This window comes from Amblyomma americanum, chromosome 1 (assembly GCF_052857255.1).
Source record: "Amblyomma americanum isolate KBUSLIRL-KWMA chromosome 1, ASM5285725v1, whole genome shotgun sequence".
In the NCBI taxonomy this organism is placed as follows: Eukaryota; Metazoa; Arthropoda; class Arachnida; order Ixodida; family Ixodidae; genus Amblyomma; species Amblyomma americanum.
Window position 1 is genome coordinate 140,252,771 of NC_135497.1, and position 21,534 is coordinate 140,274,304.

The 21,534-nt window shown below is 47.1% G+C and overlaps 2 protein-coding genes across 2 annotated transcripts in view; both read left to right on the top strand.

The window, feature by feature from the left end:
- The window catches only part of LOC144113753 (uncharacterized), a 28,904-nt gene extending 20,141 nt beyond the window's left edge, over positions 1–8,763 (top strand). The window contains exons 12-17 of the mRNA XM_077647057.1: positions 554–668; positions 746–906; positions 2,342–2,504; positions 3,578–3,756; positions 4,583–4,721; positions 8,485–8,763. Of these exons, the coding sequence (XP_077503183.1) occupies positions 554–668; positions 746–906; positions 2,342–2,504; positions 3,578–3,756; positions 4,583–4,721; positions 8,485–8,701 (974 nt within the window). The 3' untranslated portion in view covers positions 8,702–8,763. The remainder of the gene's footprint in view (positions 1–553; positions 669–745; positions 907–2,341; positions 2,505–3,577; positions 3,757–4,582; positions 4,722–8,484) is intronic.
- Positions 8,764–9,732: 969 nt separating this feature from the next.
- On the top strand, positions 9,733–20,667 carry LOC144136237 (uncharacterized). Its single transcript, XM_077668406.1, has 7 exons — positions 9,733–10,011; positions 11,961–12,075; positions 15,610–15,752; positions 16,385–16,514; positions 16,657–16,805; positions 17,844–17,979; positions 20,453–20,667. The coding sequence occupies exons 1-7, from the start codon at positions 9,924–9,926 to the stop codon at positions 20,592–20,594; spliced, it is 903 nt and encodes a 300-aa protein (XP_077524532.1). The 5' UTR covers positions 9,733–9,923; the 3' UTR covers positions 20,595–20,667.
- The last annotated feature ends 867 nt before the right edge of the window (positions 20,668–21,534 follow it).

A 21,534-nucleotide genomic window follows, 5' to 3' on the forward strand; every position in this document is an offset into this window, starting at 1 on the left:
TTGGTTCCTGCGGGTTTCATCCACACTGCCTCTCAAGGGCATGAACTAGACCTGGCGTCAGGCTAAACAGGTTTGTCTGACCATGCAAACCTAACACTGGTACAGTGTAATACCTAAGGCTTCAAGCGAGTTTCCTTACTTGTGCATATTGTCGTTCTCATTTAGTAAGGTAGCGGTGTCGCATCCACCGCAGCCGAGTTATTATCGAGCCTTGTACAAACGATGCGAGTGTAGTAGATGTTTATCGGAGCCGAAAAGTAATCCAGCGGGAGCAAGGAACGCTGCAGATTCCCACCGGTAGCGCGCAGGGGCATATGAGTCTGTACACCGGCCGGAATGCGCCCTGGGTCGAAAAATGAGTTCCGCATGCTTACAGTGACAGGCTTTCGGCAGCCTAGCGCATTCCGCGGTGTAACGGCGCTGCAAGTTCTAGTAGAAGGAAGTGACCAAGCATATGTTGAAAATTGTGCGCAGCATTGCTTTGCTTGCCCTTAATTTTTCTGGCAGAAAGCTAGATGCTCTGCCACTAATACGTGACTCCTCATTCATGCAGATACATGTAACAAGCTGGTTTTGATAAAGAACTTCTTCTCTTGCGGCCTGACCTACTACCAGTCCTACAACGAATTTGGCGCGACATACCTCGTTGCTGAGCCCCACGCTTGCAAGTATGTCGCATGAGTCGTGATGGAGCCTCTGAGAACGGTGTATTCAAATTTGTCTCTTTGATCTTTCCATGCAACAGGTTACTGTACGATTTCCACAACTGCAGCTATGAGTCCGTTCTCAAGAACAAACCGAATTGCAAGGAGACTAGAGACCTTTTCGACAACATCAAGAAGGTCAAGGACTACATAAACGGCATGTTCAACACCAAACACAAGTCGGACTGCAAAACTCCTGCAGGTAAGCTTTAGTACGCTGCATAGCAGAAGCACCCTCAAATCGCCTACACTTGCTGCATGCTTCAATGTATTCGTAGCGTAGCTCTCGCAAACCACACGCCGGCTACATTCAGAGTTCGCGCTTTCAAAGGTCAGCGTCGGAAGTAGCGCACTCGCAGCATGCCAGGTGTGTTTCGGCATAGACTTTCCGTAATATTTAAAAACAAATAGTGTCGAGATAGAACGTTCCTTTGGCGTAGTTCATGGTTTATAGTTTATGGAGATTAACTTCTCAAAGCGACTCAGGCTATGAGACACGCCGTGGTGGAGGGCTGCGGAAATTTCGACCACCAGGAGTTCTTTAACGTGCATAGTGCCGTCAACGGTGGCGGACATCAGAAGAGCAGAAACGTTAATTAGTAAACCGGTTAACCAATATTTCATCGCCGAGCAGTTGGTTACTCATCGCTATTAGAGGTTTCCTGTTGACCGCTTGTAATATAAATATCAATTTTTAGGTTTTCGTGCGAGAGCACTATTCTGATGGGTAAACCCCGAGCAAGAGCTTGCGATGTTCGTGAGTTTGGTTTATGGTGTTGTAACGTTCCAAAGCGACTCAGGCTACGAGGGACGCCGTAGCGAACGGGTGCGGAAATTTCGACCACCTGGGGTTTTTTAAAGTGCACTGACATCGCACAGTACACGGGCCTCTAGCATTACGCCTCCATCGAAATTCGACCGCCCCGGCCAGGATCGAACCCGCGTCTTTCACGTCAGCAGCCGAGCGCCATAACCATTGAGCCACCGCGGCGGATATAGTTCTTTAGTTTGTGCCAAGTATCTGCAATGTTTGTGCCAAGTATCTGCAATGTTTGTGGGCTCTTGCCAAGCGAAATAAATGAATATAAATCAAACAAATATTGCTACGACTGGGATTCGAACCCGCGACGACGCGAACAGATCAGCTTCGTTGGACAGTGCTTGAGGGCACTAGGCTATCGCCGCAGCCGAGCAAGCCTGGTGTTAAACTGCAACACACACTCGCGCTGTGCATTGCACATCGTCGTCTTCATCTACTTCCTTCTGCGGCGCGAAGACAGAGTTCTGTTTTCTTCGCCGTCGTCGCTGTTATCGTTATCGTTCATGTAATTCTGCTTTCGCACGTTTGTAGAATTCAGGCAAAAATTCTTTGGGATCTTTCTGTAGCCCGATCCCCCTCAGCGCTACGGTGAACATGATTCTGGACCTCCGAAACCGAGCGGTCGAAGAGTGGAATTCGTACCAAGAAAGCTCCTCCGAAAAAACTTCCAGCAGCGTTACGTTCAGTGCACTCCAAAACCACTTGTGACGGTCACGTCCTCGCATAGAGCCCGCCATTGTCTGAACCATAATGGCGCGGCAGCATTTACCACTAGCTCACGTACGCGCACTCACATTTCGTGGGTACAACTGCGCAGGGATGGAAAAGCGGCGCGTCTACTTGGGGCTGGAGCGGCAGAGCGCCTGCGACCAGTTCAAGGCCATCAAGAAACTCGTGCTGTGCGGGGTCACCTTCCACCGGATGCTCTTGACGATCGAGAACGGCACGAACGCCAAGGAGAACCGATCTCGAGTGTGCCCGTAAGCAGCAGCGTGAATCGGCGGTCTGTGCATTGACGCATGCTTGGTCGGAGGTCGCTTGCGCTACCCACTGTGCTCCTCTAGCTTTCATTTCGCTTTGGCAGTGCCAAGAAAAGGAAAAGCCTCGCATAGGAGGAAAGTGCACTCAACGCATACTGTACTGTCGGGGACAAAACACTCTGGACAACGCGTTCCGTAAACAGAGATCACAGCTGTGCTATTAAACCGCTCTGGAGACCACACTTGTGAAGCTGAAAGAACAAAAGTTCGGCTTTCACATCCACAAGTGGGGTCTCCAGCCGCCGGATAATAGTGGAGGTAACGACTTCGTTTGCGAAACACGTGGTCTAGATACCTTTGACCGCGACTGTTGTACAGCACTATGCCGCTTAATGCCCCCTCTTGACTACCTCTTCGCGGACAACAACGATAACATATACAACAACTACAATATATAAATATATAAAACAACCATGCCGCCGGTGGATGGATCCCAACCCACGACCTCCGAATATCGCGGATCCCTCCGGCGACATGGTTGTTTTTTCTTCTTTATAAGTAATTTTCATTCAGCTACAGAATAATCGAAGTATTATTCTCCCATTGATCAGCACTACAATTATATATATATATATATATATATATATATATATATATATATATATATATATATATATATATATATATATATATATATATATATATATAGAGAGAGAGAGAGAGAGAGAGAGAGAGAGAGAGAGAGAGAGAGAGAGAGAAGTTGTTTACATTCTCACTTTGCGCCCCGTCTCGGTGGATTCGTAGCTTTTATGCCTGTGATAGTTTGGTTTGAAGTAAAAAAAAAAACCTCTGCTCTCGATCCAGCAGCGGCATCGTAGGGGCCGTCGCTTGAGGCCATTCGGGGCCGATGGTCCCATGCCGCGTGGCTTGGGGACATAAAGTTCCGAAAACAGTTTGACGCAAGCTTTAAAATGACTTCTATCTCATAACGCATGCTAAGGCCGCGATTTGTGCCGCTTACAGTCAATTTGTTTGTGCTGAGAGCCTATTCCTTGGTTTTCTTCTCCCTGAAGGCTTGTGAAGGAAATGAAATATTGCATGTACGCGGCCACGCACGACTCCGGATGCTCTGATGCCCTGTTTCTCAACACCGAGATATCAGTGCTCAAGAAGCACCTGCTGATGGAGTTTGAAGACAGCTGCAACGTACTGCCATCGGGTGACGACCAGGAGTTCAAGGTGTATCGTCAAGGTGGGCATCTGTGAAAAACAATTTCTGTTATATTCGTGCGTTAATTTCCTGCCTGGTGTTATATTAATATTTTCGATGCGCGCGTGCGATAGTCATATTGGCGGACCTGCCTATTTCTCTTGCTTAAACCCTTGGCCAATGCTCAGCGATGTCAACAACGGTCGGTCACAACAATTTTGATTTATCTGGAACTATTTATCTGCCAGAAATCCTCGCCACATATCCTTCTCGACGTGACTGACTTTTTCGTGCGATTGCCGATAACAGCGTTAACTTTCCCACTATGTTTTTTTATTCCCTCAGGCGTGGTGAGACGGTTGTCTTCAGCACTGGAAAAACAGCTTTGCTCATAAATGTTATGCATATAGCACTGAATTCATCCTTAACAATATATAAGCGATTAATTAACGGAAAAATCGTGCGTACACCCGCCTCGGTGGTTTAGAGCGCACTGGCTACGGCGTTCTGGCACTCAGCCGGAGTTGGCTGATTCGATTCAATGCTTGGACAAAGGCGAAGGCCTGCGGACAGAGATTTCGGTGCATGCTTGAAAGCACCGTGACGTCAAAGTTAATCCTGAGCCCTGCGCTATGACGCATTTCATACCTGAATAGTCGCTTTGGATGCACCATTCTTGATGGTGTAATCAGCCGCGTATATTTGCGCAACGTCACTGCGGCAGGGCTAATCCAAAGCCTTCATAAAGGAGCACAAATAGGCTTATATATGTAGCGACTATTGGCCTTCGTGAAAAACTTAAAACACCTAGTGCCTTTCTGGTTAATACTGTCGGTTCTTCTTTTTTTCTTTTTTGTGAACTCCCCAGCGTGCGAGCTGAAGGAGTTTACCCAGGAATGGGAATCTTGTGACGCGGCAATGGAGGATGACATCGGCATTTTCTACCGCAATGGCTCTGTGTTTCGGAAAAATTCCATGAGCAATCGTGTGCGGCGAAGACTTTGCAGGTGAGCACACTCCGCGCAACCTTTAACGCAACAGGGTTAGGGGCCACGTGGCGGCATAGTCGTCAGTGTCGGCGTCAGTGGCGGCGTCTGCGTCGTTGGCCGTGAGCGAAAAATCCACGAAAAATCCCCAGAGGAGCAAGCTATGGGGGCAAGTGGGCTACCTAGGTCACGTGACCTTGTCACGCATCATAACCAGGTTTCCCCATCGGATTGTGATCAAAATGGCCACCGTGGCAGGTGGCAGTTAAAGTGATGATTGGTCGCTCGGGTAGAGCAACCTGGGTCGCACAAGCCCCACCGGTGGCAGAAGAGTCATTACACGCGAAGTGACCCAGACACGAAATGCGAAAACTGCCGATTCTTTCGAAAAAGAATTGGGCTAGTTGGCTATTGTGTGACTGGAGCTTGAGCGAAGTATTTTTCTCGAAAAAAAAGTTTGCTTACGTGAGCGATCTGTGAAGTTCACGCGAAGAAGCAAAGTTGGTTGGAGTTCAAAAAATTCTGAAATCAAATGTGAAACAGGGTATAGTGACAAATCTTATTTTATAATATTTCACTTGCGTTGTTCTGTGATCTTACTTGATTAATGAAGCCATGCAAGAATTTTCCGCGTTTTCTTGGTTGAGTAAAATAACTAATGTGGCGTTTTAAGAAATTTTTTACATAAACGTCGTTAACGTTTCGGGCAAAATAATTTTTTTCTGCTTTCACTTGTTGCTGTAGTAATGATAAAAAGAAATTGAAATTGTTAAAGTGAGTACTATTACTTGCAAAGTTTGCAAAAAGTGACTTTTCTCTGAGATTAGACCTAAATAAGGATAAAGACCGTCTAGGTAAAAATACATGAGATAGCTCATAATACACGCCAACCTTGTTGCTTGTATAGGAATATTATTTGGAGTAAATTTTTTAGAGGGGATAAAATGATTTTTGAAATCCGCAAATAGCCTCCTCGGTAGATACAGCCGAACTGTGTCTTCACTGCAGAACATGTACTATCGTGCTCAGTGTTAACTGCAACGCACAAGATGTAATGACAGCTAGTTATCGAAGCAATGCGAAGAGAACGGTGCTAGAAATTGTTGTAGTTAGCTGTAGGTGCAAACAACAGAGGTCAAAGAGGTCATGACATGAGGCACTGAATCCCCATTAAGCTGGAACCTCAGTTGGTCCCCGCCGGTCGCGCCGCAAAGTATAATGAGCGCAATAGTACGTGTCGCCGCCTATTTTCATAGCACTAATGTGCAGTTTGGCTCTCTGTCTCTTAAGAGAACATGTGCTGTCACATCTTGTGAGTTGCAGTTTTTTTCTGAGCACGATAGTATGTGCTCTGCAGTGAAGACACAGTTCGGCAGTATCGACCGAGAAGGCTTATTGCGGACTTCTTTCCTTTTTTCTCGCCACAATGAAAATTTACTCGAATAAAAATTTCTAGATTACAAGCAACGAAGTTGTTTTTTATAATAAGCCCTCTCACGAATTTTTACCTGGAGGGCCTCGATCCTTAATTTAGGTCTGAATCTCAGTAAAAAGCCAGTTTTTGGGAACTTAGGAAGTAATTTTCTTAAAATTGCTCTGCTTAACAATTATAAATTACTTTTAGTATAAACTATAGTAACAGGTGAAAGCAGAAAGAATTATTGTAGCTGAGACGTTAACGGTGTTTATGAAAAAAAAAAGCTCAAATCTCCTCCTTTCTTCCCTTTTCACTGAACCAAGAAAGCGCGGAAAGTTCAACATGGCTGCATTGATGAAGAAAGATGTAAGAACAACGCAAGTGAATTTCTTGTCATTGTACCCTGTTTCACGTTTGATTAAAAAATTTGTGACTCCAACCAACTTTTGCTTCTTTGCGGACACTTCAAATGGCGATTACGTGTGCAACGTTTTTTAAAAGAAAAAAGAACGCTTCTTAGAAACTTCGTTCACATAATCGCCCACTAGCTCTTTTTTTTTCATAGGAATCTGCGGTAATCGCTTTTGCGGTCTGGGACGGTTCGCGTGGAATGACCTAGCACGTATACATCGCAGGGTAGTGGCGCACCGCTTAACCGCTGCACCACTGGAGTGGTATGAGGACTTCTAGGGATCTATGAATGTAAAGTAGAGAATGACCAATTCCACACATATCTTCATTACCCCATTAAGCCTATCGCGTCATACCCTTAGGGCCACTCCTTAAAACTATGACTCCATCGAAGGAGCGTCTCTAGTGATTCGAGCACAGGTGAAGAGGGAAAAAAGAGGGAGAGAGAAAAAGCGGCTGGCGGCCTGTTTTACACATCGTTTTCGACAAAGGGGTGTAGCTATAGTGTGCAAATAACTGCATAAGTACACAATAAAAATAAGTAAAGTAGCGCAAGCTAGAAACATGGCTAACCTTTTCTGGGAAGCGGGAAAGATAAAGAAAGAAAAAGATTATAAACGGCCTAGAGCTGTTTCGGATTTGGGGAGGCAGGAACCTTTCTTTACCCGTAAAGGTTGCCAGGCAGGAAATACTTCGCTCTGTCTTTCCCACTGTTATTGGGCAGCCTTGGTGTTTAGGGGCCAGCTCTGGGCTGACTCGTGGTGTGAGGTCACAGGTTTCACTTATTCTTCCAGCCTATGTGTAGTGCGACCGGCCTTTTATTTTAATCCATCTCAGGTTTTAGAAAACATGTTAATTATTCTCACTAAATACCGCGGTAAAATTTTCCAACCGATAGAGAAGAAATGTTTCGACCACCACTTACAAGAATAAATATGGTTGCCTGCTTCGGATTCATGCAGTCCGTACACTTTGGCGCGGGCGGTCTAGATCCCTTGTTAGTGCTGGGGGGGGGGGGGGGGGGGGGGGGTCACCCTCCGAGACCTCCCTTACTTTAAGCACTGTTGAAGGCGGGGCTGAAGTGTCCGCTCCAGTTTTTATCTGTACCAAAGTACAAGCGAAATTCGGTTTTCATTTTCGGAATGTACGGCCAAACCAGATCGTCTCCGACTTTGTACGAAAATGATGCATTCACCACTCGCCGCTTACGCGGACGTGCCCAGCAGCAGCTCTGGTATTTGCCCCGCAGTCGAGCTGACACCGATAGTCCAGTCGTTCCTTCTAATTCAGACTGCAGCCGCAAGCAATTTCTCAGATGCAGCGCGAAATCGCGGCACGAGGGAACGCTGCCATTATTTCTCATTTGCGCTCCACATCACAAGTGCCGGACACTTGTGCACCTGGTCAATTCTTTTAACAGTATCGCGCGACCATCGAAGCTCCAGCTTGTCAGCGCCTCGTCGTGGCGCGGAGTGGCGACAGAAGCGAGAATAAGCGCATGTGAGCGCATGCGTACATATGCGCTTATTCTCGCTTCTTTCGCCGCTCAGCGCCGTGATGATAAGGTGCTGACAAGCCGGCGGGCGGGCACGATGGTCGCGATACTGCTAAAAGAATTGACCGGGTGTACGCTAACATCACACATCATCTGATCCAAACTGCCATCGATAGGCGCGCCTCGCATCCTACTACCGTCGTTGAACAGAGCATAACAGCGGCAAACAAAAATGCTGCAATGCGTCGGTCGTTTCGACTTGCCAAGCTACCGGAAACCAGCCTCCTGCAAACGTCAGGGAAAAGTGACCTCTGTTGCATTCGTTTTCTTCGTGTCATCCTGCGAAGCCCTTGGCAGTTGCAAACAACTGCTCTGATGGCCCTTCGCCAGCAAGTGAGAGGCCAACGCGTAGAAACCGGCACCCCTGAGCTGTTCCTTTCTCGTTTCCCCATTCTGTGCAGAGATCTCATTGGCTACCGCAAGTGCCTGAACAATTCGGCCGACAAGCACCACTGCTCCCCGCTAGCCCCCCAGGTCTCTGAAATGAGCAACGAGCTGTTCGATCGGCTGGGCCTAGTCTACTGCTCAGGCGGCACACGCCATGCGGGCCTCTGGAGCCTCATCGTCGCCATCGCCGCCAGCTGGCTCATGCGCCAGTCCGCGGACCGACCGAGCTAGAACAGCGCTGGACACTCACCGAAGGCACAGCAAAGCAATAAAATTGAAAGCTGGTTCATGGCTACGCGGCCTTTCCTTTCTTGCGCTCGGCAGTAACGCAGCATGTGCCGAGAGATTCCCGGGGCTCTCAAGAGTGGAGGGCTTGCCGTCACTTTGAGCGTGGCTAACTGAGCATGCTCTCTACGCGACGGTATGGGCGAGTTGGTTGTGCAATTGTTGACACTTTAGCGCACACTGTAGACTAGTCGTGAAGTCTATGCGTACTAGTATCCACGTCCAGTCTTGTGTCCGCTAAAGTGTTAGTGGTCTTGCAGCGAAAGCCAGGCACGAAGTCACGACGAGCTCGGGAGATGGACGGCAGCTCGAGGTGCTGCTGCGTGCCATGAAAGTATCTACTCGAACACTCTCCGAGGAACACCTGGCGGTGGACAAGCGACCAGCGCATTCAATGAGCGCTTGAAAGCAGGCCGCAGAAATTGGCCCGAGCGGGGTGTGCCCAGGGAGTCATGAACGTTAAGCTGAGAGCACTCAATATAAGCGGTTACATCCTTTAGTTATGATAAATAGAATTGCCCCATAAGCTATCCGTAACTGAGTAGCATGACCTTTCTTTTACTCTTTTAAAATCCAACTACTTCGGTTGTGTTACGTTTCTTGAGCGCAGTATACGGTCAAGCTGGAGTGAATATAGAACACCGCATGTGAGCGGAACACATTTTTCCTGTATACGATAAGCTCTAGCAAGCAACCAGTACGATTATTGTTTCTATGCAAAGGGTCTCGCGAAACGTGCATTCAGCAAATGGTCATGAACGGATGTTTCGCTACAGAGCCGTAAAAAAAGGAGTGTTCGCATCTCTGAATTCGGTACGTGAGTACAAAATTTAACGCAGGCTTAGACAACCTAGTCGTCGATGCCGCATGTTTGAACTGCACACTGGATTAGATGACACGTTTATCAGACAGAATAAAAAGGCTCTTATGAAGACAAAGAGGAATAAACAACAGGCAGCGCCGTCGAGTGGCAAGCAATGAGAAAAACTAGCGTCAAAACAGGCCTTGCAAATTTCGGATACCCTGCACCCCGCTGCGAGCAGTGAGAACAGGAGGGAGGTGCACCCCACACTTATACGACCGCGCTTACGCATGTAGTTTAGCCGCAACGGCAGCGAGGATCATCCTAATCGGTTTCAGTTCCCTGTGATTGATTCCAGTGGTAGGCATGTGGGAGAGGTTTCCTGTCTACCTGCTGCTCGTGGTGTGCTCAATCAAGGCGGAAAGTGAACCGATCCGAAGACGACCCTTCGCCTGTGAGTTCCTCCGGACTTGAGGGGAATCTTGAGGGGACTTGAGGGGATCTTGAGCATGAGCAAGGCAAGCGGTGGTTCCAGCCGCCTCATCGCTGGTGCTGTACGGTGATAGCGCTGTCGTAACGAGCTGGGGCTTGTAAGTGCCACACGGAAGGCATATCTAGAGCACTATTCGCATCCAAGCACTTGTCGTTGAGCGTTCAGGATTATATTTCAGCGTTTGTTTCGCCGCAAAGCAGCCGTTCAAGTGACTGCTCTTTAGATAAGCTGAACTGAAAGTAGCCATTCGAGGACATTACATAAATGAGGCGTTTTTTGTTTAAAAGCCACGGGTTTTCGTTTACGGATTCCACATCAAAATGATGGGCCTCTGTCTTGCCATGCAGTAAGCTCTAAAAAAGAGACATGTGACAGAAACGCGGGGAAAGTCGAGGATGTGCAATAATTGTGTGTGTGTGGGGGGGGGGGAAACCTTACAGACGTTTCGCATGTGCATTTTTGTGTTTTGTTTTCAATTATTTTCTTTTTTTAAGCTACACGACAAACGTTCCTAGTGGTACGTCGTTGGCCGAGGCTTTTTAAGAACCGCACGTGGTTCTGTCAACACCTAACATTATTGTCTCAGCCCAGATTTCAACAGGTTACCCCCTCCTCCTGGGAGGCTACATTCAGCAGTTAGAAAAGCTAAGAAAACGAGCAAGTTTCTGCAAAAGTCAGCACCCATATTTTTTTCCCTCTTTTGTCTTCGTCCTTGGTTTTCACAGGCTCCCGAGCTGAGTGTGAAAGCGCAGGTTTGTGCTCTCTTCTTAACAGAGCAAACTGAGTCGGCACCTCCACTTTAAGATTTCTACAACGTTACTCAAGAAACAAGAAACAATTGCGAGATGCATGGACGCTTCTCGCGGAGAGTTTAACTGAGCCTTCTTTACATCTGAAGGCGGGAACGCGGAGCTTAACAATGGTGTGCATAAGTTGGGTAAAAAATAGGAAGTTTTCTAAGGAACGCAACTTAATCCAATACAGCGCGCATGCATTGTCCCACAATTATATATCACGGCACATTGACATGTGGATCCTTCACACTCATTAACGATCATTTCTCTCCTCCGCCCACTCAAGCTTACCGTGCGCGCCTCATACTCACAGAGGCTTAGGTCATTCACGCTTCAGTCGACTCTACTCACACCTACTCATGCTCACAAGGAGGGCCTCAGTCACACTCACACAGGGACTCAGTGATTGAATGTGAATTGAGTGCGCTCATGAGTCAGCCTGTAATGAAGACATGCACAATTTGTGGAACTGAGGACGTCGGTATCTCGAGCCACCACACCAGGGGCCGTACTGTCAAAGTGTCTCGCACGCAACAACGGTTTGCGACTGGCCCCAGCGCCCGCCACTTCGGGAGTAGTGATAACGCGGCGCATGGAGACAAAGAGCAATAGTCTTTAACGTACCGTTGAAACGCGCGAACTACTATAAGAATTGGACCCTTTATTTGCTGGCACCATCGGTGGATTCGCCTTTTAGCCAAAAAAAATTGTGAAATGAGTGTAAAAATAACCACCTCGATATATTGAGGCTTCTGTGAGGGTCAAGGCCGCCGGCACTATCACTCCGATTGTTCAACTGGCCCGGGTAAAGTCCCTGTCTCGACCACTTAAGGCTTAAAGAGGGAAGTCAACCACAGAGATGGTTGGGTTTTCGAGACAATAAATGTTTGCTTTAGTGCTGAACTTAGCACTGATGAGTTTATCCCAAATGCAGACACGTGTTTTTGATCTCCTATTTGGAGTTGATGAACATACACTACTCGTTAGCTATCCCAAGAGACTGCTCGTGAATACTGTCTTCCTTTTGGGGTTGGTCAACTTATCACTGTTCAGTCTGTCCTAAGTGCAGACACGTGAGTAATGTGTTACTTCCGCTGTGGTGCCATTCTTGCGCAGCACCTGCCACAGGCTGCCTCGAAAATCGGCTTCTACGGCTCAGGCTGGAATGCGAGAGTGCGCTCGACGAGGTGGCCAGACTACGGATGAAGAGGGACCAGTCAGAATCGTGCCGGTAAGAGCGCAAGCTGTAATTCTCTGGCTGGCTGTATAGAATATAAGCCTTGCGCGTGCAAAAAAAGAAACTCACTGAGAAAAAGTACCCGCCGCGGTGGCGCAGTGCTTAGGGCGCTCGGCTACTGATCCGGAGTTCCCGGGTTCGAACCCGACCGCGGTGGCTGCGTTTTTGTGGAGGAAAAACGCTAAGGCGCCCGTGTGCTGTGCGATGTCGGTGCACGTTAAAGATCCCCAGGTGGTCGAAATTATTCCGGAGCCCTCCAGTACGGCACCTCTCTCTTACTTTCTTCTTTCACTCCCTCCTTTATCCCTTCCCTTACGGCACGGTTCAGGTGTCCAACGATCTGAGAGACAGATACGGCGCCATTTCCTTTCCCCAAAAAAACAATTAAAAAAAAGTACACCTTGTGTTTACCCCAGCCCCATTCTGCAGTATATGTGTCGGGAAATCTATTTAGGCAAAAAAAAAATGAGATATTATTTTAAAGAAAGCGGCGAACTGCTGCGTGCATTCCGCATTCGCCGCATGTTCCTTAAGCGCGGAAAACATTAGACAGGCGAGTAACATGCAAAGCCTCTAGGTTAATTACCTAAAATTGATACACATACCTTTAACTAATGAATTTGAATGTTGTTTCAACAACACTTTTCAAGAGGGCCAATGTTGCAGAAAGCAATTAAACGATTTTTGAAAAAGTCAGTTGTCCTTGAATTATGGGGCTCAACGTGAGGGACGCCGTAGTGGAGCGCTCCGGACAATTTCTATCACCTGGGGTTCTTTAATGGGCACTGATATTGCACAGTACGACGCCTCTAGCATTTCGCCTCCATAGAAATGGGACCATCGCGGCCGGGGTCGAGCCCGGGTCTTTCGGGTCAGCAGCCGAGCACGACAGCCACTGAGCCACCACCGTGGCTCAGTTGTCCTTGACATATTTGTTTACAGTTATTTTCTTCCCCTTCAGTTCCGAAACTGGCAACAGAAGGAACACCTGTCTGCATGATGTCGGAAAGCATGTTGTTGTCACAACGTGTAAGCTATTATCACCTCGCCCTAAGCTGGCCGGCAGTGCTGACGCATCTGATCCGCAATACTGCACTCAAGGTCCCGGTGGTGATTTTCTCACTGCAACGTATCAGATTTGCGAGGCGAGATGTTTTACGTTCCCGCCACAAGCAAACAATCGCTTGATAGGCAGGTTTGCACTGTCGGACTGGATGCGCCGGCACTGAAGGTCAGCGCTGTGGGTTGCGCATCTAAGACAGCTACGAGATGAAGGCGATTTTCATGTCACGAGGCGTCACTTTTAACAATTACACTCGGGTAGCACTTCCGGCGCTCTATGTACGCTCAGTTTTGGAATCGGAGCGGAAAAATTAAAGATAATGACGAGAAGTATCTCGAAAACGACTGGTTCTTCAGAAGCGTTGTAATTTTGTGTTAGCCTGCCGTTGCAACAGTCCCACCAAATCTATTAACAAAAATTAACCAGCGAATTACAGTTGATTGACGGACGTACTTTGAACGTTGCCGGCCCTCTAATGTTCGTAGAGGTTAAGGGACATATTTCAGATTGAATGCTGCCATCATTTAAGCTTACCTGTACAGAATAACTGTGTAACTGCAACATTTCTGAGGAAAGCTGCCCTTATTACTGCGGCTTTCTCGCGATCATCCTCTCACAGTTTGTCATTCCAAATACTATCAATTTGTAGCCGTCTGCTCGGAAACAATCAGAACGCCACTGGCGACGTGGCTCAGTGGCATGCGTCGGTGTACTGTTTTCACCAAAAATGTTTCTTGAGAATCTATTACTTTAGCAAGACATGATAGTCGTTCGTAGTACGATGTGCGAGAACAAATGAATCTCCGCTTTGCCTCTGTGCCAGAGGCCGTCAGTGCTACCGGAACCTTTGGCAACCGCGAAAGCTTCGCGTTGAAATTTCTGCGAGGCAGAGCGAAATCATTTCCATTATCAGAAGCGGAAGTGAAGCTTGTTGAGTATTTAGGTATTCTTTTCCACTCGCTTCAGGCTTTCTTGTCTTTCGTCATGGCATCTGGGTATCATGTCAGAAACCAGTCAAGTCTATACTGCAGCAAGCTGACCCCTCAGACGACTGGTGCCATCAAGCGAGTCGGCCAGAAACTGGCTGGCGTGCGGTGAGCACAGCTGTCAGCAAGCAGCATAACAGCAGTCGTAAAAGGACCTGATGGGCTCAGCATAGTATGCCAAAGGAAACCATAACTGAGTGTCCACTAAGAGCACAGAGCTGGGTTAGTTGGTGGCTTTAGACCCGGTGAGACATGGTACCAGCGCGAAGACACAAGAGACGAAGGATGAGTAAACACCAGCGGAACACGAGTGTTGGAGGTCCAGCTTTCACGTTGTCTCCTCACTCTTTGTCCCTTGTCTACGCGCTGGTACCATCTCTTATCAGGCTTCAATTTCCAAAGACATTTTGAGGTATGGACAAGCAGACACTCGTTTATCCGTCCGTCCTTGCTTCAACAGGCTTGCGTTCGGAATTGCGACAGCGTTTTACTCGTCAGAAAAGCTATTAATTTTAAGTTTGGCGGCCACAACAAGGGTATTTTCCGTTCTAATGGCCCACATATTATTTCAGATCTATTCTACTGCGGCTTGATGAGCAGCAGCTTTGTTAAACAGCCATAGCTGTTAATGGCTCACTTGACAGGACATTGGCCGACATTGAGGCCCGAAAATATGACCACGTGGTAACTGCATCACGTGGCCCGTTGATCACATCGTCTTCAGATTGGAGTGCGAAAGACACATGTGGTAGCGTCTCTTCTTCCATTCGAACAGATGATATCAAAAGCAATGTGACAAGCTGCTCCGTTTTCTTTAAAACGCTCCCGCCTTTAGAGGAAGTGAGCAAGTGGCGAAAGCACACGCGCGTTGATTTAGATTAATCGTAGGCGCGGGCGGAGTAATCGTAGCGGCAGCTGTCCTGACGCTCGACTTGCGCGACAGTGTAAATGTCGGATCGTTTTCGCGCCGCAGCCAAACAATGTACGAATACGAAAGCGCAATGCCAGGGCTAGTTACAACGGAAGGCAAATTTAATGCGTCGCATTTGCAACCCTTGTTTCATCGTTTGCCGTCTTGAAACATCAATAATTTTCACAGACCCACAGCTAAAATATACTGGCTTACGAGATTTGGTCTTTGAATAAATGCTCCATCCTGTGAGAAACAATTGAATGAATCATTTGACGCAGTACGAAACTGGCGTCTTCCTGTGCATGCGCTGCCAAATATGGAGAACACCGCATGCCTGAGTGGTGATCGATGCGTAATTTACTGAATAATTGGCGTTCATTTTCTCAACTCTTACCTGTCGGAACGGCTCCTTCATACCGGTACAAACAAAGTCGAGTTAACGCCAGTAGTTGCGAGGGAAGAACGCGACACGCTATAATCGTGACCGAAACAACGGCGCAGCTCACCGTTACTAATACTTAAGATACTGTCAGCTGCTCATTATGAAACAAACACGTTCCTTTCAGAAAACTTCGCAAGTACATCACATGCATCGACATTGCGTTGACTTCAACCAAGTGTCGCCGAGACCGGTATGTTTTCGGCCGCGAAGTTGAGCGCCGCAAAAGACAAGTAAATACTTACAACTGGGACTGCAGCTTACAGATGCGTAAGTTATTCACGTTTTGACGAGAATTTCTGTTGCCTCCTCTTGCAGTGCTGTGGGTGTTGCAGGTTATCAGCTTTCCTGAAAGGCTAAAAATGAAGCTGTGTTCAGCCAAAAACATGAACAGTATGTGTGTGCGAAAGTAACATTCACGCCACGCAACACAACGAGGCTTTGCCGCACGGAAGTTCGTTAAAGGAGCATAGACGAGATGTTGTTCTGCGAAAAAGCCTTACAGCAATAGCCAAGAGAATTCGTAATATAACTAAATCAAGTAGGCATGTTATTACACCACTGTGATGTCGAAAGCAGTCGTTACAAATGCGAATCAAATGCTTTGTTCATCATGTTATAACGGTGCTCATAAAACGTCCAACACCTCACCAGACTTAATGAATGCGATAAATACCTACTCTATTTGTCCCCGTAATGCGAGTTGGAACATAGCAAAAACAAGTTAAATGGATTATTGATGCTACAGTAATAACACAATGAGAACATCTTGACAGCCATGGTGGAATTAGATACGCTGAAGAAACAACTACTTTCCTATATTTCTGTATTCAGTTTGAAGTTACGATGCAAAGTATCTGCGAAAAAACAGACTGAGGGCCTGACGCATTCTTGCCTTTCAGAAAACTACGACTACGTCATGTGCGACAGCAAGACACTCATCAACCGTCACCTTGCTTGCGGCACGACCTTTGACAGGTCGATTGTGAATCTGAACTTCGAGCTGGATGAGGACAAGGAAAAACTTTGCAGGTATCGTGGAGACTGTGCTCGCAAGAGCACGCATGCATTGCTATTTCGGTCAGAAAACAAGCGAGCGAAAGTGGACTTATGTTGAAATACTTTCAAGTAGCCTCCATGCGTGTGCTTGTTTTCTCATTTCTTTCAAGAACAGCTCGTTGACAGACTACAAGCACTGTGTAACACCTCTGATTAAGAACGACGCCTGCTCGAGCAATAAGAACCTGATTTCCAGATTACTGCACTTCTCAAGAGCCGTGGTGGGAGAGTATCAAACATCCTGCAAGACAATAGCCATGAAACGTGAGTCCCTTCGAGCCTGTCGGGAGAAGTATATTTCACCGCCCTCTGGAAGACAGAGCAAGGAACGATCACAACTTCTGTCAGGAGATGACCAATTCAAACATTTATGCTCAGTATACTCAGTGTAGTCGCTCTCTTTCAAAAAAAGAAAACAAGCCAACTTGAACTAACATCATTGCTTCTTTTTTTTAGGAAAAGGGAGAGGGGTTGTTGAACAAGGGAGCGGTGGCGCTAACCGTTACTCTTCTCAAAGCTGCAATGCTAAGGAATGCTTCAACTCCTGAAATGTCTTGTCGTTTGGCATATAATCAACGCCTCGACAGAATACCGTTTGGTGAGGGGCGAAAATTGCGGAAATAATAAACGGGCACTAGCCAAGGTATGAGGAAATAGCAGGAATTAAATACGACGTCTCGAGGACCGAACGGGACTTGTGTTCACAATCTGTTCGCAATTTTGGTTACAACAATTTTTCTTTGTATTTTGAAAGTAAGTGCACGTTTATTATTTCTGCGTTGCTTGACATATATAACGGCGCACAGACCACATAATAGACAGCTGCTTCTTCCATGCCGGTGACAGCGTTACCTTCGGAAAAGTCCTCGAGAGAAACATGATCACAGTCCAGTCGCCTCAATATGCTTGTGAGCACTGCCACTAAACTTTCCATTTCCATAAAGTTTCTCTGAACTCCCAACATCCACGAACACAGGCTATTAATACCATGCAGTACAGATTAGGTTTCAAGCAAGACTTTTTCGCGAAGAAAAGTCCGCGACGTACCCGACTTCTCAGCGCTCACAAAATGTAGCCGGGTCAGCTGGTTCATGATTCTTGGCAGAACAGCGCGCAGGGTAAAAGGACACAGACACAACGCTGACACAGACATAAGCCACAGACACAGTGCTGTCCCAGACAAGACGACGCAGACACAACGTTGTCTGTGTCCTGTTACCCTGCGCGCTCTTGACTGCGCTCTTTATGCACAACCGACGCCCGAGCGCGCGCATTCATTTTTCACTGCGACGCTTCCTGCAGATATAATGGAAGCTCGCCAGGTTGAAGACACCGCGTGCCTGCCCGAGGACCTGAGAGAGAAAGTGCTCTCCTGCCAGCAGAGCGCGTACCGGACGATTCGCGCGCGGGATGTGCACAGCGAGACAGACATTTGCGAGTGAGTTGGCCCGCTCTAGAGGAAAATGTGCGCATGCCACAGCGCCATACAGCAGCTGCGTCTCAAGCACACAAAAACGAATTAAGAAGCGATGAGCCGAGTAAGGCTAAATTTTAATCCTTTCTACAAACAAGGTGATAATAGTTCCGCCAGGTACCGTCATTCATCCAGTAGCAATCTTCCGTTCACAAAAATCGTCATTTTTTACATTGTGATATACCAGCGACCTAGCATCGTCATATCCTTTTTAACGTAGCCAAGTTTGTCTTTTTACATTTTTATAGAGCTCATTGGTGAGATAAGCAGATAATGGTTCAGGAACTGCGATGTGGCCTAAAAAAAGTATACTTGTATTTCCCTCATTGAGACAAATTATGCCTTTTTTAACTATACGTTAAATCTAATGAAAAGAACACAGAAATGGTGCAATTTACTAAGATTCTTTGGAACGTGGTTCCTACTTGTGTTCACTTCAATTACATGCAAGAGCAACACAGATCGCGGTGAATCTGGTGATAGACGCACGTGATTAGGTCTCCCATATTTGTAGAAATAAACGTCATTCCAATTGAAAACCAAAAATATTCTGGAATTAAAGTAAATATTTTTAACGTTTATTGTTGCCTGAAATAAAGAAAGCGCCGGGTATCTAAGCACAGGCTAGTAAAGTGATGTGACCCTAAAATCTCATTCTTGATATCTCCAGCAGCATTTAGAAGGCAGAGAAGTGTTTCCAGAACGACGGAAATGATACAGTAACCTCAGATTCTATACAAACCAATGGAAGATTACCTTTACCTCGACCCGATGAGTGGTTACGCGATGGTACAGAAAAGAAGTAGCACTTTCTTAAATTTCCGCCGTGAGAAGAGTCGTCTGGCGCCAAGTCTCAACCTGACACCACTACCAGTTTTTGGCGGACGCTCTACAAACTGAGCTGGTTATGAGGATAAACTGTGGTCAGAAGTTCAAGGCGCACCACAAAAATCTTCAAGATTCTGATTGAACAAGAACAGTCTGTACAACAAGCGATTGTATCTACTAATGTGATACAAGCTGAACTCTTTTGGCGGGCGGCCGCCACAGCGGTGGCTACGTAGTTATGATGCTCGGCTGCTGTCGCATTTCGATGGCGGTGAAATGCTAGAGGTCCGTGTGCTGTGCGATGTCAGTACATGTTAAAGAACCCCAGGTAGTTGAAATTATCCGCAGCCATTCACTACGGCGTCCCTCATAGCCCGTGTACTAAACGGGTACACGTAACGACATTTTCCGTAGATTCCTGTACGGAGACAAAGCATATTTCTCCCGTATTCATTAAAGTCTCTCCTCCTCCTCCCTCATAACCTGAGTCCCTTTGGGGCGTTAAATCCCATACACGATACACCACCATCTTTTGGCGGAGGCCAAGCCGGGAGTGCTGAAATCACAACACCGGGACGAGCTAATAATCTTATAAGGCCCGCAATCGCGTATGCGCAACACACGTGTTTTCCTTTTACTGCCCTGTGCACTGCGTTTCTTCAATAGGCGATGCCTGAGAGGAACAAGTGTTGGCCCTCTTTGCAGGGCTGACGCGCCGCCTATCGATTGACCTCTTCGCCCTCATTTCTGCCCAGATGTGTGTGTCTCGGGCGCGTCGTAGCGATAAATGCCTCAGGTGTAACGGAATGTCAAATATTAAGTGTTCTGTCGAACACACATCCAGTGGCAGCACCATTTGAGCGTTTCTTAATTTTCGTTAAAGCAAGCATTGCGCTATAAACAGTTCATCTTGTTTCCTTAACAAACTCCAAGAGCTCCCAACGCAACGAGCACAGTATCACATGTTTCAATCAGCTGATCGACGGCTACACAGAGTGAGCTTAAATAACAGCGAGGAAACAAGCAAATAAAAGGATCAACGAGTTCCGCTATCTAGCGTGAAGTGAAATATCCCTCCACAAAAATGGCTCAGAAAGCATTCGCACCACCGTCGTTACTAAATGACATTCTAGCCCGGCGGAAGGGCATGGGGATTATCCATTAACACGTGCGGCTAACCTATGAATCAAAATATTACACACATCACTAACATGAAAGCAGATGTGTCATTGATCGGACTCTTTGCGGCCATTTTTCGCAGAGCAGTGGTAACCTCAAGCAGAAAATCAGTCACATCACGAAATATTCCCAGAGACTGACGACGTGACAGAACAGCATCTCACGAAATTGCAGTATCCAAGGGTAAAGTGATCACGCTAGCAAGATTCGCCTCTCACGAAGTTACAACGCTCAGCATCCGCGACTAGAGCAGTTAACCATCACTAGTGTTCGAACAGTCGGTCCTTCTATCTGAATAAGTGACACTGTTAAGTAGAAAACGTTCTGGTGCCAACACACAGAGTAATGAAGCTTTGGCTATGCATACAAAGTAAGAGCAGCGGCAGCAAACGCATGCGGAGTGACCACTTTTTATTCCTTCTATTTCTAGGGAACTTGACCTCATGAAAGAGTGCATCGACAACGCTCTCAAAGAAACAAGCTGCTCACGTGATGCACCTTCAAGGCGAGTCGCGAACGACACAACGGCAGAATCGTACGCTCGGTACAACGTCAAGTGCCGCAGATTCTGACAAAAGCCAGCGTGTTTGCTACCGGTCAACCGAGCCTCGTCAATTCAAACTGCTTCATGTCATGAAATAAAGAGAGCAAATTTCATGTCAGCGCTTGGTACACCAGGCACATGCGCACGGGCGCAGAAATACAAGACCAGCTGCTTCGCGTAGAGATCCGAGAACGCTGTTTTACGTAAAGGTCTGGTCAACTTGCTTGTCCCTACGGGTTCACTACACCTGTAACGAAGCACGTTTAGGGACAAGCCTAGGAAACGTAGCCATATACTACTCTCCTATGGCTAATCAGGGGCGGGAAAAAACCGAAATGTCATGCTTGCACATGTGCAGGCCTACCAGCAAGCATGTGAACGTGACAACGACCAACATGGAGAGTAAGACAGCAACATGGAGAATAAGACAGCGCTCGCCGCGTCAGCCTGTACAACACCCTGCGTTTGAAGCATTATGGACTTATTTGGCGCATCCCCATTCATCGCCAATCGTGACAACCCTTGTAAATGCGAACACTGGGGTTTCAATATTGAGCCTTATTTGAGGATTCCCAATTTTGAGGAACAAATGACGGTAAGTAATGATTCAATAAGTTCAGATGCAGCTTTTTTTTTATTTACCTTTACTGTGCGGTTCCTCCATCCATGGGAAATGGTTCTTCGGTTCTCGAGTTTTCTTGCGCACGCGACTTCGATGCTGTGAGGTGGCCGCAATGGCGGAATTCAATTTCAGATATAAACTAGCGTTTCCGAATTGCCATTTTTTTAAATAAACTGTGGGTAGTGCAGCACGCGCAGTAGCAGTGCGGCCATGCAGTCTACAGTACTCCTTGCAGACTATGACACGGCTGCACAAGAGAAAGGTTGTGGGGTCGCTTTTAGCGCAGCAGGGTAATCGAGCGGCGTGAGGAGGGCAACCTGCAGAAAAGAAAAAAAAACATCGTGGC

Excerpts from the sequence above, each read along its gene's own strand:
- LOC144136237 (XM_077668406.1), top strand. The coding sequence starts at position 9,924 with ATGTGGGAGAGGTTTCCTGTCTACCTGCTGCTCGTGGTGTGCTCAATC. Across the intron at positions 16,515-16,656 it reads GACAAGGAAAAACTTTGCAG|CTCGTTGACAGACTACAAGC; the intron begins GTATCGTGGAGA and ends TTTCAAGAACAG. Across the intron at positions 17,980-20,452 it reads AGCGAGACAGACATTTGCGA|GGAACTTGACCTCATGAAAG; the intron begins GTGAGTTGGCCC and ends TTCTATTTCTAG.